The 13,503-nt window shown below is 43.1% G+C and overlaps 1 protein-coding gene across 5 annotated transcripts in view; it reads left to right on the plus strand.

The window, feature by feature from the left end:
- Nucleotides 1–13,503, plus strand: part of DENND5A (DENN domain containing 5A) — a 2,487,481-nt gene that overhangs the window by 955,512 nt on the left and 1,518,466 nt on the right. For all 5 annotated transcript variants that reach the window (XM_069623676.1, XM_069623672.1, XM_069623674.1 and 2 more), the window contains one exon: nt 4,915–5,065. In XM_069623676.1, the coding sequence (XP_069479777.1) occupies nt 4,915–5,065 (151 nt within the window). The remainder of the gene's footprint in view (nt 1–4,914; nt 5,066–13,503) is intronic.

Below are 13,503 nucleotides of genomic sequence, written 5' to 3' on the forward strand. Positions count from 1 at the left end.
AGTCGAAGATGACCCTGAGGCTTTTAGCCTCACAGGTGGGAGCAGGAAGAGAGGCCGATGAGGAGAATCTCAGTCTTACTGGCATGAAGGCAGAGATCATTGACAGCACACCACTCCTGGATAGCAGACAGACAGAGATGAGAGAATGAGATGAGGTGACTGAAGGGAGCCTAAAGATGAGTTGAATGTCATCCGCATAGCACTGAAAGCTTTGGCTTAGACTCTTTGGCTTAGACAAAGATTGTTTAGGTCTGTTTCAAATATTGCTTCTTATCCACTCTTGTGATAGGGTTTACAATTAACTAACTTCTTACTGGCACTCTCTTGGTTGGCTTTGACAATGTTGGTTCTCATTGACTTGCTTTGATATTGCCCGCTTTTGGCTTTGGCAGTAATAGTTCTCATTAGCTTCTTTTAATATTGCCCTCTCTTGGTTTTGGCAAGTACTATGACCTTTGCAAGTATAACAATACCGTATTCTGCCACTGTAGCTTCTTGGTTTCAGTTTGGCACTCAATTATTCTACCACTTCAATTTCTTTACATCAGTTCGGTGTTCAAATCAAATAGATCTGGCTAGCTGGTGATCACGGAGCATTCCGGGGTCACACAATGCTAGTGAACTCACTGGATGTCGCATAAGCGTCTGCTCGTTCTGCTTCCTCTGCTTCGCTCTGCCCGGCAAACTGCTTTTCTTCGTTTCCCACGGCCCACGCCAGTCAGGAAAGGAGCGCTCCTCTCTCTGGCAACACTCTGGTACTCGCCTGCCACCGGAGCCCAACTCCTAATAGGGGAAGCTTTTCAAATGAACGCTTCATGCAACGCAACCTCTGTATTCACGACCCTCAGTGGCAAAGCTTTCCAGGACAACGCTTCCCACTGCGCTAACTCTGCATACAAGGTCTTTGAAGGTAGAGACCCTCTCAGAACCGACATCCTCTCTGCAATTAGCGGTGGCTGCAGCATCTCTGCTCTCCTTGAACTGCTGCTGCAACGTGGAGCATCTCCAATCACTCCACCTCCCACTTCTTATCCTTATGGCCTGCACCTGAGGGGACCGTTTATACCTCTGAGTCCTACTTAGTGTGGGTAATTAGTACAATTAGACTGCAACTTGCGGTCCAATGCCTCTGTATCCCTCTTCTTTACTGCAGTACTTTGAGCGTTGTGGGACTTGAAGTCTCCAATGTTCAAATCACCGCCTTGACTCTGTTATCTCCATTTACCAACTTCATTTCTATCCTTAATTACATCTTCTAAAGGGGTTTTATAAGGATTTAATGAGTGGTTCTGATTTACAGGCGCGTTTGAATTTTCAGAATCTTAAAGTTTTGAGATTTGCATTTAACATTCCCCTGTTGATCAAAGGAGCTTTCACCTTCATACGTGAAGATGACTTTGTGAGGGGGTTCTTACTCTCAATAAACAATTGATTATGCCAGTTTTCACCACCATCATGATAATTAGCTTTGGGAAAGAAAACCTCCCTCTGACAGCAATCCATTCCATATTTTAGCATCACTGACATTTCTTCCTCTGAGGAAGACAAATACTGCGTCCCTCCCAACGGAGTACTCCTATTCCCCTGGGACCGCTGATCGTCCTCCCGGCTAATACCACCCCCAGGGTCAGGATCAGGTAGCAGCTGCCTTCGCCTGGCCACCTGGGAGGAGACTTTAGGTAGGGTGTTTGTGAGGTATTTACAAGAAGAGGAAACCCGGTATGCTACTATTCTAAAGAAAATTGGCAGTGTATACTCTGTCTATGTCTGGGAGGATAATGATAAGGGTATCAGGAGACAGAGTTATCTAGCAGGTACTAGAAGTGTGTGGTGTAAACATTTTTAGTAAAAACATTAACAAGGACCCAAAAATGGTTAAAAAAGACAGTATCAAATTTTAATAATAAACATATCATTAAGATTAAAACCTCAATTAAATAAATAGGTAAGTAATACAGGCATAGTCAAATCCCATGTGCAAAGGCAAAAATAGGGAATACATAACAGGCTCAGGGGCCAGTTAAAAAGATGTTGTAACAATCATACGACCACTGTGGGTACTTTCCAAAGTAACAAGGTACCCTATCCAAATATGGATAAATGTGTCATCAGTTATACTCTCTGTCTAGAGTTCAGAGAATTGTCTCGACATGTTTCTGTTCCTAAAGAGCGAGGTGTGGAACATTCATCAGGAGGAAATGAATAACAGTATCGCCTATTTAACAATTGGGATAGAAAGCATTAATGCCGCTACAGTATCATAGCACCTGCAAAAAAATAAAAACAACAATCATCAAAAATGAACTAGTAGATAGTTATATATTTCGGAAAGTTCAGAGTATGAACTAGGCAACTGGTAAAGGGACATAGTTACCTTACAGTGTGCCTGTGGGGGCTCTCTACTATAAATAGTAGGAATGGGGTAGTCAAAGTCTCGACCCTAAAGATATAAAAAGATAATAACCAATGTATCAGTTATCACAAGCACCTAGTAGTACTCAGAAACACTCTCACACTGTTGCCCGACTCAAGGTATGATACATCTTGACACTCAAGGTGGTGGCTATTGGGCACTCGTTCTTTTTGGCGACCCCGGCCCCCACGGCTTACCTATCCTGCGCCCATCCCGGCATCTCCTCCTGTTATTAAACTCGGTCCCATTCTAGTCTTCACGAGGCATGAGCATATAGTGTTATATTCTTTCTATATGTGTTATACACGGGTGTTCGGTTGGGACCTGGCTATCTCTCACAGGTTTATGCCCCCGGGGGTATGGTGGCTTATATACAGCCCCCTGCTGACATGTGGGCATTACCAGGGGAGTTCTTCCCAATTAACGCTGAGACTATTCACGCTCACGAGGTGATTTAGTGTCCTTCTCCACTCTGATAGCTGTTGTGTGTTTCTGAGTACTACTAGGTGCTTGTGATAACTGATACATTGGTTATTATCTTTTTATATCTTTAGGGTCGTGACTTTGACTACCCCATTCCTACTATTTATAGTAGAGAGCCCCCACAGGCACACTGTAAGGTAACTATGTCCCTTTACCAGTTGCCTAGTTCATACTCTGAACTTTCCAAAATATATAACTATCTACTAGTTTATTTTTGATGATTGTTGTTTTTATTTTTTTGCAGGTGCTATGATACTGTAGCGGCATTAATGCTTTCTATCCCAATTGTTAAATAGGCGATACTGTTATTCATTTCCTCCTGATGAATGTTCCACACCTCGCTCTTTAGGAACAGAAACATGTCGAGACAATTCTCTGAACTCTAGACAGAGAGTATAACTGATGACACATTTATCCATATTTGGATAGGGTACCTTGTTACTTTGGAAAGTACCCACAGTGGTCGTATGATTGTTACAACATCTTTTTAACTGGCCCCTGAGCCTGTTATGTATTCCCTATTTTTGCCATTGCACATGGGATTTGACTATGCCTGTATTACTTACCTATTTATTTAATTGAGGTTTTAATCTTAATGATATGTTTATTATTAAAATTTGATACTGTCTTTTTTAACCATTTTTGGGTCCTTGTTAATGTTTTTACTAAAAATGTTTACACCACACACTTCTAGTACCTGCTAGATAACTCTGTCTCCTGATACCCTTATTATTAGGGTGTTTGTGAGGACCACAGGATTCATCACAGTAGCAAGTGTTTTGCTCGGCCTATCTTCTTCACTATAGCGCCTAGCTGCTGCAGGTGCCCCAAATAATTTCAGTTCTCGATTTGCGGCTTACTGGCACCTGTCCACTGCATCTTTTACATCTGCATGAGACACTGCGGGGGTGTTAGCCAAATGTTTCAGTTCCAGTTTACGCAGATCTTTGTCACAGTCTTTAAAGTCCTTCCTGGTGACCTTCAGAAGCCCAAATTCGATAGCCATGGTAATCCCTCTGATATACCTTAAATGCCTGACATGAGGATTCCCTACATTATACTGTCTGTATTAGTGTCAAATAATTACTTCTTGTTGTCACCCACGTTAGCTTCAAACACAAATGCTCAAATTGGGGCAAGACCTTGTCCTTCCACCCCTTTGGCCTGTGGACCCCTCAGGACACAACTACAGAGGCAAGACCTTGTGATTCTGCTCCCTTACTCTAGGGACTCTTCAGAGGAATTTTATCCTACCTCCTCAGTACTTTTCAGGCTGCAGTTATTGTGACCCCCCAACTATTGGACCCAATGGGAATGGGTGATGCAATTGCCGTCGGTGCAAAACCCGCCGCTGGTAATAGCACCTAAAATGCCTATACTGCCGGCGCATTCATCTCCAGCTCAGAGCTGGAGATGAATGCGTCAAGGTAGGGCCATTTTTGTGATTGGGAGGAGCACTAAATGCAGCAGTAATAGCTTTACCGCTGCATTTTACTGCTCCGCCCAACTCCTGATGAGGCCCCTTGACTCTTTGCCAATTTGCAGCCTCAGCGGGGTAGTAATGCTTCACTATCTTTTTCTCTCCAAGTAGAGTTTAGCACTAGTACCCTGTTGTAGGTTGAAATGGACTAGCCAGTAAAAAGGGAGGGCAGAGTCAGTGTGGGAAGGGCGAGTGTGGGTACCTATGTGCATGCACCATGGTTCACGGTTTTGCCGTTCAAGGTGATGTTTTTTGCTGTGCCACCATCCCTTAAATATGGAAGAAAAATCACTCATACTGATGTATTTCTTTTCCAGAAATTGTTCATTGCAGTGTCAATAGTTATAAGGTGTCTCTGCAAATGGCCAGTCTAATCGTTGCCACATAACCAATGTTTTTCTTCAAATTTATAAATACAAAAGATATTCAGAAATGCCTCTATGCTGTGCTTATGCTTTATAAATATGTGCAAAGAACATTTTGAGGGAAATGTCTATAAAGTTGGAATGCTAACTAATGAATTCTTGTTTATTTTCAGTGAAAGCTATTGAAATAAGACTAACAAAAATAGATCATACAGCAATCCACCCACACTTGTTAGATATGAAAATTGGACAAGGAAAGTATGAACTTGGATTTTTCCCAAAGCTCCAGTCCGATGTACTCTTTACTGGACCTGCTAGTAATAAGTAAGTTAAAAAAAAAAGTGAAGATCATTACTTGTTATATGTATTATTTTGTAAATGTGTCAGTTACTTTGAGTAATACTTTTCCTTTCTAATTCTACTTGGGGCCTCTTCATGTTCAGAACTATTAGGAAATGTGATGACTCCTGTGGAGTCATTACTGCTCCCCAGCCAGAAATCTCATCCCATGTGACCAGGGGATGACAGCCGCTACCTGATCCTGACCTGACTCTGGGTGTGGTATTATGATGGAGGATCACATGGGAGGAGACTGCTGCCGGGGAGATGTGGTGACCCCATCAGGTGGGACGCAGTATTCTTCCCGTCCCAATAAAGAAGATACTATAATTCGTAAAATTCTTGATGGCCTGTTGTCACTATACAAATCTCTCCCGTTGCAAAACCCCAAAACCCCTTCCGGCGAAACATTCTAGGCAGAATACCATTCACACCTCATGAAGACTTGCTCTCCAATCCGGTCTCTACTCTCCTTTCGGTCCTCATTCTCCTCTATCCTCTGCTTTTGAGACGGTCAACCATGCCATCCTGCTCAATCGCCTCTGTGACAACCTTGGTATTACTGATCTGGCCCTGTCCTGGCTGGCCTCCTTTTTCACCGACTGACCCTTTCAGGTCCAACTGGGGTCTTTCCTCCATCTCTCTCTACTTGTGTTCCCCAGGGGTCTAACCTCTCTCCCTGGCTCTTCAACCATTACCTGGCACCTCTTGCCCACGGCATCGCTACTTTCTGTTATGCAGATGACACTCAACTCTCTTTCAGGCTCCCCTCAGCCACCTCTCCTTCTCCACTCATACCAGACTGTCTGGCCGCAATTCAGGAATGGTGTGCCGCCAATGATCTCTGCCTTAATGCCAGTAAGACTGAGATACTCCTCATTGGGACTTCCGCTCCCTCCTTTCTTCTCTCTGGCCGCCCACTCTGGGCCCTCTTCCTGCTCCTTCCTTTAAGGCTATGAACCTTGGTGTCATCTTCGACTCCAACCTCTCCTTCTCTCCTCACTTCTCTGACGAATCTAAGGAGTCAAACTGTCAGCTGCACCTCCTCAGAGGTTTTCTTCCTTTTCTCACTTTCCCCCAGAAGCTCACTGTCTCCAAAGCTCTGGTCCTCTCACGGCTGGACTATTACAACAGCCTCTTTCTAAATCAACCTTTACAACTTATCCAGAACAGGACTGCGAGACTTGTCCTTGGCCTAAATCCCAGGGATTGGATCTCTCCAGCTCTGAAATCTCTTCACTGGCTCCCTGTGGCTGCAAGGATCAAGTTCAAGAGCCTCTCCATTGTCCACAAGGCTTTCATAAGGTTTAAGTACAGCCCAGGTTAACCAAGACCCAAGACACCCCACTGGGTCAGACCAAAATTCGAGCTATAGTGCTACTCACAGGCGATGTACTGACCTCACACTTACCCTGGCCCTCGTGGGACTTTGCATGATAAAAGTTCCTGTTTGCTTCTCTAAGCCGCTCCACACCGCATATCTTCACCTGGGAAGGATTAGCCCAACGCGGGGGGAGGGGTGTGTACAAATCTTCTGGGTCTCACTCACTCCATTATCTCAGCGGTATCCAGGCGCAGCACACAAACTCCAAAGTAACAGAGCAGCAAACGCTCGTCACTCCAATGCGTTCGTGTTCTGGTTAGAGAAATGGACCCGTGAATGCATACCACGTACCATCGAGTCCCACCAAGCCAACAAATCAGTCAAGCCGCACTGCCTGCAAGCACGTAGAGTACTGGCAGCCGCTTCCGACAGAGTCAGAGTCTCCTCTTTTTAGTGGCCCACACCTTTGCTCAACGTTAAAAGAAGCCCTGGTGAAAGAAGCATACCAAGCAGTGAGCATTTGGGGAGAAGATACCTGGCAGAGAAGCATAACAGGGGATCTGCAAGTCCCAGATTCCTGCCATGGGACTACACCAGGTAATCCATTCGAAATACACAGAGAAATAAGACGTTGTGGGTATATACCTGGCACAAGAGTATAACACGAGATCTCTTGAACCTAGTGAAGGCTGCCTGACAGGGAGTTTTTGAATATTTTTTACCAAACCTGCATCAGAGACACTTTCCTTCTACCCTTAGTTGTTTATTTCTAGTGTGAGGGTCCGTTTAATCCTTTGGACACAAGAACAGTGTATATAATTTTGACGAGACACAGACCGATCTTTAGTTTTAGTTTCTTAGGTAGGGAAACTCTCTATAGGATAGGGACAGATAGGCCTTCATCCAACCCTTTTATTTTAATAAAGATGTCTGATGTTGAAAACACTACCGCTTTGTGTCAGCCTCTCATTTCTGACCACTCACAGAAAGCTTAAGCCAATGTGCCAGAAACTGGGTATACAGCTTGTGATAGTGTGCCATGTGTTTCCTTCAGCAAAGCACAGAATCCGAAGTCTCACTTCCCTGACTATAATCAGGTGACATAGGCCCGTGGCTGGAAGAAAAGTTGAATGGGACAGGAGTAGACGATAGTGGTTGGTGGGTGGTGCAGGAGTCTGAAGTACTACAATATGGTGCATCCTTGAGCAAGAGGACTGTGGAAGATACACATAGGGATGCTGAACCAATGATGACATTAGTTCGGATGACACCCAGGTCCTCATCACACTCACTGGGAGCTATGAGAAAGATGCTGCAAAACATAATGAAATCTACCTTGAAGTTCAAGCATGGATGGCCACCCACAGCCTCTGCTTGAACGATGATGAGACGGAACTGCTCATAGTAGGATCCCAGGCCCGCCTTAACAAATTGGACCCTAGGTACCAATCATTTACCATTGATGGCAATATCATAAAAGTATCAAAAGAAGTCAAAATGTTGGGCGTGTATCTTGATTCCACACTATCGCTCAAAAAACAAATAAATGCCACTATCTCATCCACGGCCTATACTAATAAACTAATTAATGCCTGTAAGCCCTTTCTTTCAACCACCAGCTGCCTCACACTGTCTAGTGTATTGATACTCTCCAGATTAGACTACTGTAATGCACTCTTCCTGGGCTCCACTAATCACAATCTGAACATACTTCATATTTTACAGAACAATGCCCTTAACCTTCCTCGCAAGGCCCACATCAGTAAGGAAGTCCACTGGCTCCCTATCCGGGATACAATCAAACTAAGATCGCTCATTACACACAAATGCTTTTCACTGACTGCTTCACGCTACCTTTCAGACAAATTCTCCAGACACAGTTCATCCAGACCCACCAAAACCCCTTACATGCACCAACTGAACATTCCCAAATTCAATCTGAAAACAGCAGGTGGATCTAGTTTACCCGTGCTAGCAGCGAAATGCTGGAACGCACTCCCCATGATAATCCGAGCCGAAGAATCATTCTGGTCATTCAGAGCTAAGGTGAAAATATGGCTCAAATCTCAGTAAGAATACGTTACCTACATGCATGTAATGCAATTTGTACTGCAATTTGTAACTGTGTCGCGGACCACATTGTAACCCGATCCTCATGCTACCTACTGTATTTTCCTCTTATGTATCTTGCATTTGCTACCTTTCTGTAACCTATGTTGCCCCTCAAGTCTAATGTGTCCAGTTACCCTAGGGTTTGGCTGCGCTATACAAATAAACAAACTAAACTAAACTAATTAGAGTCCACGGATATCAGACATGGAACTGCTCTGCAGCAGTGTGGTTGTGACAAGAATGCCAGCAGGTCCTCTGGGACAGGCTTTCATTCTCAGCATCTGGTATCCAGATGAAGGAAAGCAGACCAGAACCAAGACTGGAGCAAGGATTTGCGGAAGGATGCAAAAATGGGAGAAACGGGTGCAAAACACAGGATGGAGGGCAATTGGCAATTGGCCCAGGTGAAAGCATGACTGGGTAAAAATTAAGAGAATGGTCATTAATAGAAACACTGCGTGCTGGAACTCGGGGTTACAGTTTCCAAAAAACACTGGGATGTGAATTGTAATTCCCCAAGAGACCGACAAAGGAACAAACACCAAGAAAATTATTAGTGTGTGACCAGAAATGGAAAGTAGGAGGCACTGTAAAGAAGAACTGTTATGACATGTTGACCCCAAACAAGCTACAGACCACCTTAAAACATATGTTATTGATATTCAGAATTATAAATTTAAGCTATATGCCTTGACTCGTGCCATCTTATTTTGAATGCCACAGACTTTGAATCCCAGCCTGCAGATGCAGCAGAGACAACAACCATGGCACACCCAGGTGTTGCAGTTTTGAAGTTTACCAAACTCCCATCAAAAGCCTCAACTCCTTGCTGAATTTCAGAAAGGGCGGCATGATTGAAATTCTGTAGTGCCTGTGTTGCACCATCCCTCCACAAGATCAATGCTTGATTCAAACCGGTTTACCGATCGTAATTTCTAATAGATATTATGCAAGGATCACACCTAGAAGGACCTGCTCGCAAGAGTTTTATTGATGTGAGAGAAGGAGACATAGACAAAGATAACAGAGGTGATATTGGCATCCTGTTGGCTCTTCTTAGTAGTCCCCCTTAATACTTGCCATCAGGCACCAACACCTAAGTTGGTAGTACTGTGGATACCTCTGAAGATCAAGAGATGCCCATCATCCCTGCCTTTGCTATGCCTCAGTGGTGCACCAGCATCAATGAGGAGATAAAGGTTATGAGAAATGTTATTGATGAATTAAAATATAATCTTGTACCTCCCGAAGAGAAGGTGGATACTTCATCCTTGTCTCTGGACAGAGAACAACCTGATAGTCCATCTGCCCTACTTAAAGTAATGGAGCAAATGGAAAATGTAGATAGCAATGACACATGCCTACAGGACAGCACTGGGTATATGTCTCGGCGAAAAAGAAAATGCATTTGTGTGCTATTAAAAGGGATGAAAAAAGACAAAAAGAATCAGTGCTTCTAACAAAGGTTACCAAAAATAAACAGAAAAAAATCTAAAATCCCACCTCTGATAAACTTATTGGTGACTAAATAATAAATGATGAGGGTTCCAATGGCATCAACGACGACAAGCCTATTGATGTTGATCAGATATCTGCTGAAAACCAAGCTGTACTATTACCTGATAATCCAACAAATCAGTCTGATATATCAGCACCGATTTTGGGTGTTACGAAATTGTTGGTCGCAACGCTGCAGCTCTTCCAAAAGGTGCCATTAGTCATCCCAGGAGCCAAAACAACTACAAGCTCCATCCAGTGCACGAATGATGGTCCCACGCCATCTTTTCTCACTGATAAGAAACAAAAAAACTTGAATGCCTCCTTTCGAATTGAAGTAAGGAGGTGCATGTCAAATGCCCTGATACCCCTAATAGGCTCTCGGTGAATGGCAGCGGAAAAATATCTCAAACTAACCTTAAAACTCGTGATTTGCCAGCTAAGCGGAGATCATATCTTGAGGCACGTGGTGCTAAGCAAAGGGTTCTAGACCTTAAGCCCTTACCTGATCAAAAAGAATTCATTATAATTAATGGTTCTAGCAAAGCAAGGCATTTGTCAGAGACCAATGTGGTAGCGCATGTGGCCAATTCGGTAAATAATGACCTTTGTCGATTCCAGTTGCTGCCATCCACTGAAACGGTCTTACTAGGTAATATCACAAACCCCTTAGCCATGACTCAGAGTAACCATGACACTCACCTGCAGGGGGTGGAAACGTCTATAGAATATTTCCCTACCCATCTGAATGATAACGAAATTGAAATCCGTTTGCATGTCCTAAGAACCCTGCAAAAGGCCCTGGAGGAGGGGCTGATTACTTCAGAAGCTGTAATCAAAGAAATCATACCAAAAACGCACAATGAAGCTCCACTGACCCTCTGCAACATTCCGAAGTTGGTCCCATCTACACCCCCCAGGATCTTGAGCAGGGCCCCTAATGACCCAGTTCCTTCTGTGCGCCCAAGTCTAAGCACTTTACCAAATACGCAAAATACTTCGAACGTAGAGTACATCATTGGCTTAGAAGGTAGTGCCGAATTACTTGGTAAGACTCATATTAATCGCCCTTATTTCATTGATTTAATCACTCATATTCCCCAGTTAAGATTCTTAACTAACGCAGATCTTAAAAGAATCTCTTTAGCCAGGCAGAATAATTACAGAAGGCTCTGTTATCTTCCGTCAGCATCCATCCTCAAATCTATTTGGTCATGTAGATCAGAACTCAAAGAATTGGGGTTCTCATTGTTTACATTTATCAATTAAATTGATGCACAGGTATTTCTTTATCAACCTTTACCTGGACATGAAACCAATGCAGGCGAACATCTGGGAGAAAAACCTAATAGTAACAATGAGAACAATGTATAGCCCACCTGCTGGCATTAGTGGGGAAAAAACAAGGAAATGGTATGGGTTGAGCCCCTTCTAAGAATAATGCTAAATGCTAAAACGGCGAAATCATCGGCATAGCCATCCGTAAAAAGAGTTTACTATTATATATTGGAACTCCTGTGGATTCCATAACCGCCAAAAATGGTTTGCTTCTTTAGCCCCGCCCCAATGCCCTGATGTGATGCTGATTCAGGAAACCATGAAAATGGAGGCATTGACACTACCAGGGTTTAGAACCTATTGCTCTCATGCGACTAGGGAAAAGCATGGCCGTCCTCTGGACAATTGGCAATTGCCATCAATAACAACATTGCATGCCACTCGCAGCTTGTGTGGGAACCTGACAGTATTCTGCCTGTAGTGTTGAAGTTACATGAAGACAAATCTATTCTTTTAGTAAGCCTATATTGGAATCCAGCCGATAATTCAATTGACCTTAAGTTTCACGAAATCGACAAATGCTTGGAACATATATTTTCAAAACTATAATTGGTGTGATTTTAATTCTTTATGCAAACCAGGAAGGACCTTTCCAGATTCCCAGACACGAAGTGTTGACAGGATGGCATGTAGGAGAGGCAGGAGGTGGATTGCATACTTTAATGATTGGGAAATGGATTTTGTTGACTGTGATGACAATGGTCAGCAGTATACCTGGAGTCGGGGCTCGAAAAGGTCGATGATAGATTACTTTTGTATATCCTATAATATCATCCATTTAGTGGGTCCGGTGAACATTTACCCCATCAGTAATGGTGATCATGATCCTCTATCTTTGTGTTTACATGGATCACTCACAATTGGATGTTTCCCAATCACTGGCACTACCTGGGATACATCGTAAAAGCTCCTCGCTTCAATGGAACCCTGGGCTGTGCAAACAATTGTCTCACTATGTGTCTATTGATATTGAGAAGACCTGGAATTTCCTCATGGATGAGTCTTGTTCGATTACCCAAAGAGAACCCATTGTTGCCACTAGAATCGACAACACACTAAATTACACACTAAATTAAGTTAAGATGCTGACAAAGCACATTTCCATCACTTTGATCCCATGTGTAAAGCCTTAAAAGGGGTAAAAAACAGAAACCTAAGAACTCTAAAACGAAATCAAGATTCTACTCCCAATTATCACTACGTTCGAAATCAGATACTGCAGAAATATAAAAATAAAGTTAGAGGCGCTTGTATACCAAATAATAACAAAGTAAACTGTGCACTGATAAAATCGATCTATAGACATGACGCAAGGTTTATTTGGCAAACGATTAAACATTCGAATCATGATAACAAGTCATTGTCCCAGAATGTCATCTCTGCTGAGACCTGGTGCGAATACATGACTGCCAAGTTCGAACTCCCCGATAGATTTAAAACAAGCAGGTATCAGTCAGAGCCCTATGGCGATTTGGTACAACTAAAATGGTTGCTGCAGGATATAATATGGGCAATTGGCAAATTAACGTTTTCTAAAGCTGCTGGCCCGGATGGGAAAGCACCTTGCGTATACAAGGCTGAACCAGCATTATGGGCCACTATACTCGATCTAATCACTTGCACTGGTAATATTCCTCATTCCTGAGTAACATCTACTATTATTCCAATATTTAAAAAAGGGGATCTTCCAGACCAGCAAACTATCATCCTATTTCCCTCATTGACATTGAAACCAACATTTTTGCCGTACTGCTACTATATGAACTTGTAAAATACATTGCACAGCACAAGCTTTTTTCAAAATATCAAATTGGCTTCAGAAAAGGAATGAGTACTATGCTAAATGCCACCGTCATGTCTCATATTTTGGCCGGAACAAAAAATAAGGGCGCTTATCCTGTATTTATGGCACTTATAGACATGTCTGCGGCCTTCGATACTGTCGTTGGAAATATACTATAGAGTAAGCTGGAGAAGATGAGTATTCCGCTTGTAGTAATCTATTGGATAGTCCCACTCCACACAGATACATTTTATAGGATTAGGTTAACACACAAAGGGGAGACCACTGAGCCAATAAAAACATACCTTGGCCTCAAACTGGAGTGCAACCTAGCGGCCACTCTTTTTAATCTCTACATGGCCGATTTGG

Source organism: Ambystoma mexicanum, chromosome 11, assembly GCF_040938575.1.
Source record: "Ambystoma mexicanum isolate Mex_15411 chromosome 11, UKY_AmexF1_1, whole genome shotgun sequence".
Taxonomy (NCBI): Eukaryota; Metazoa; Chordata; class Amphibia; order Caudata; family Ambystomatidae; genus Ambystoma; species Ambystoma mexicanum.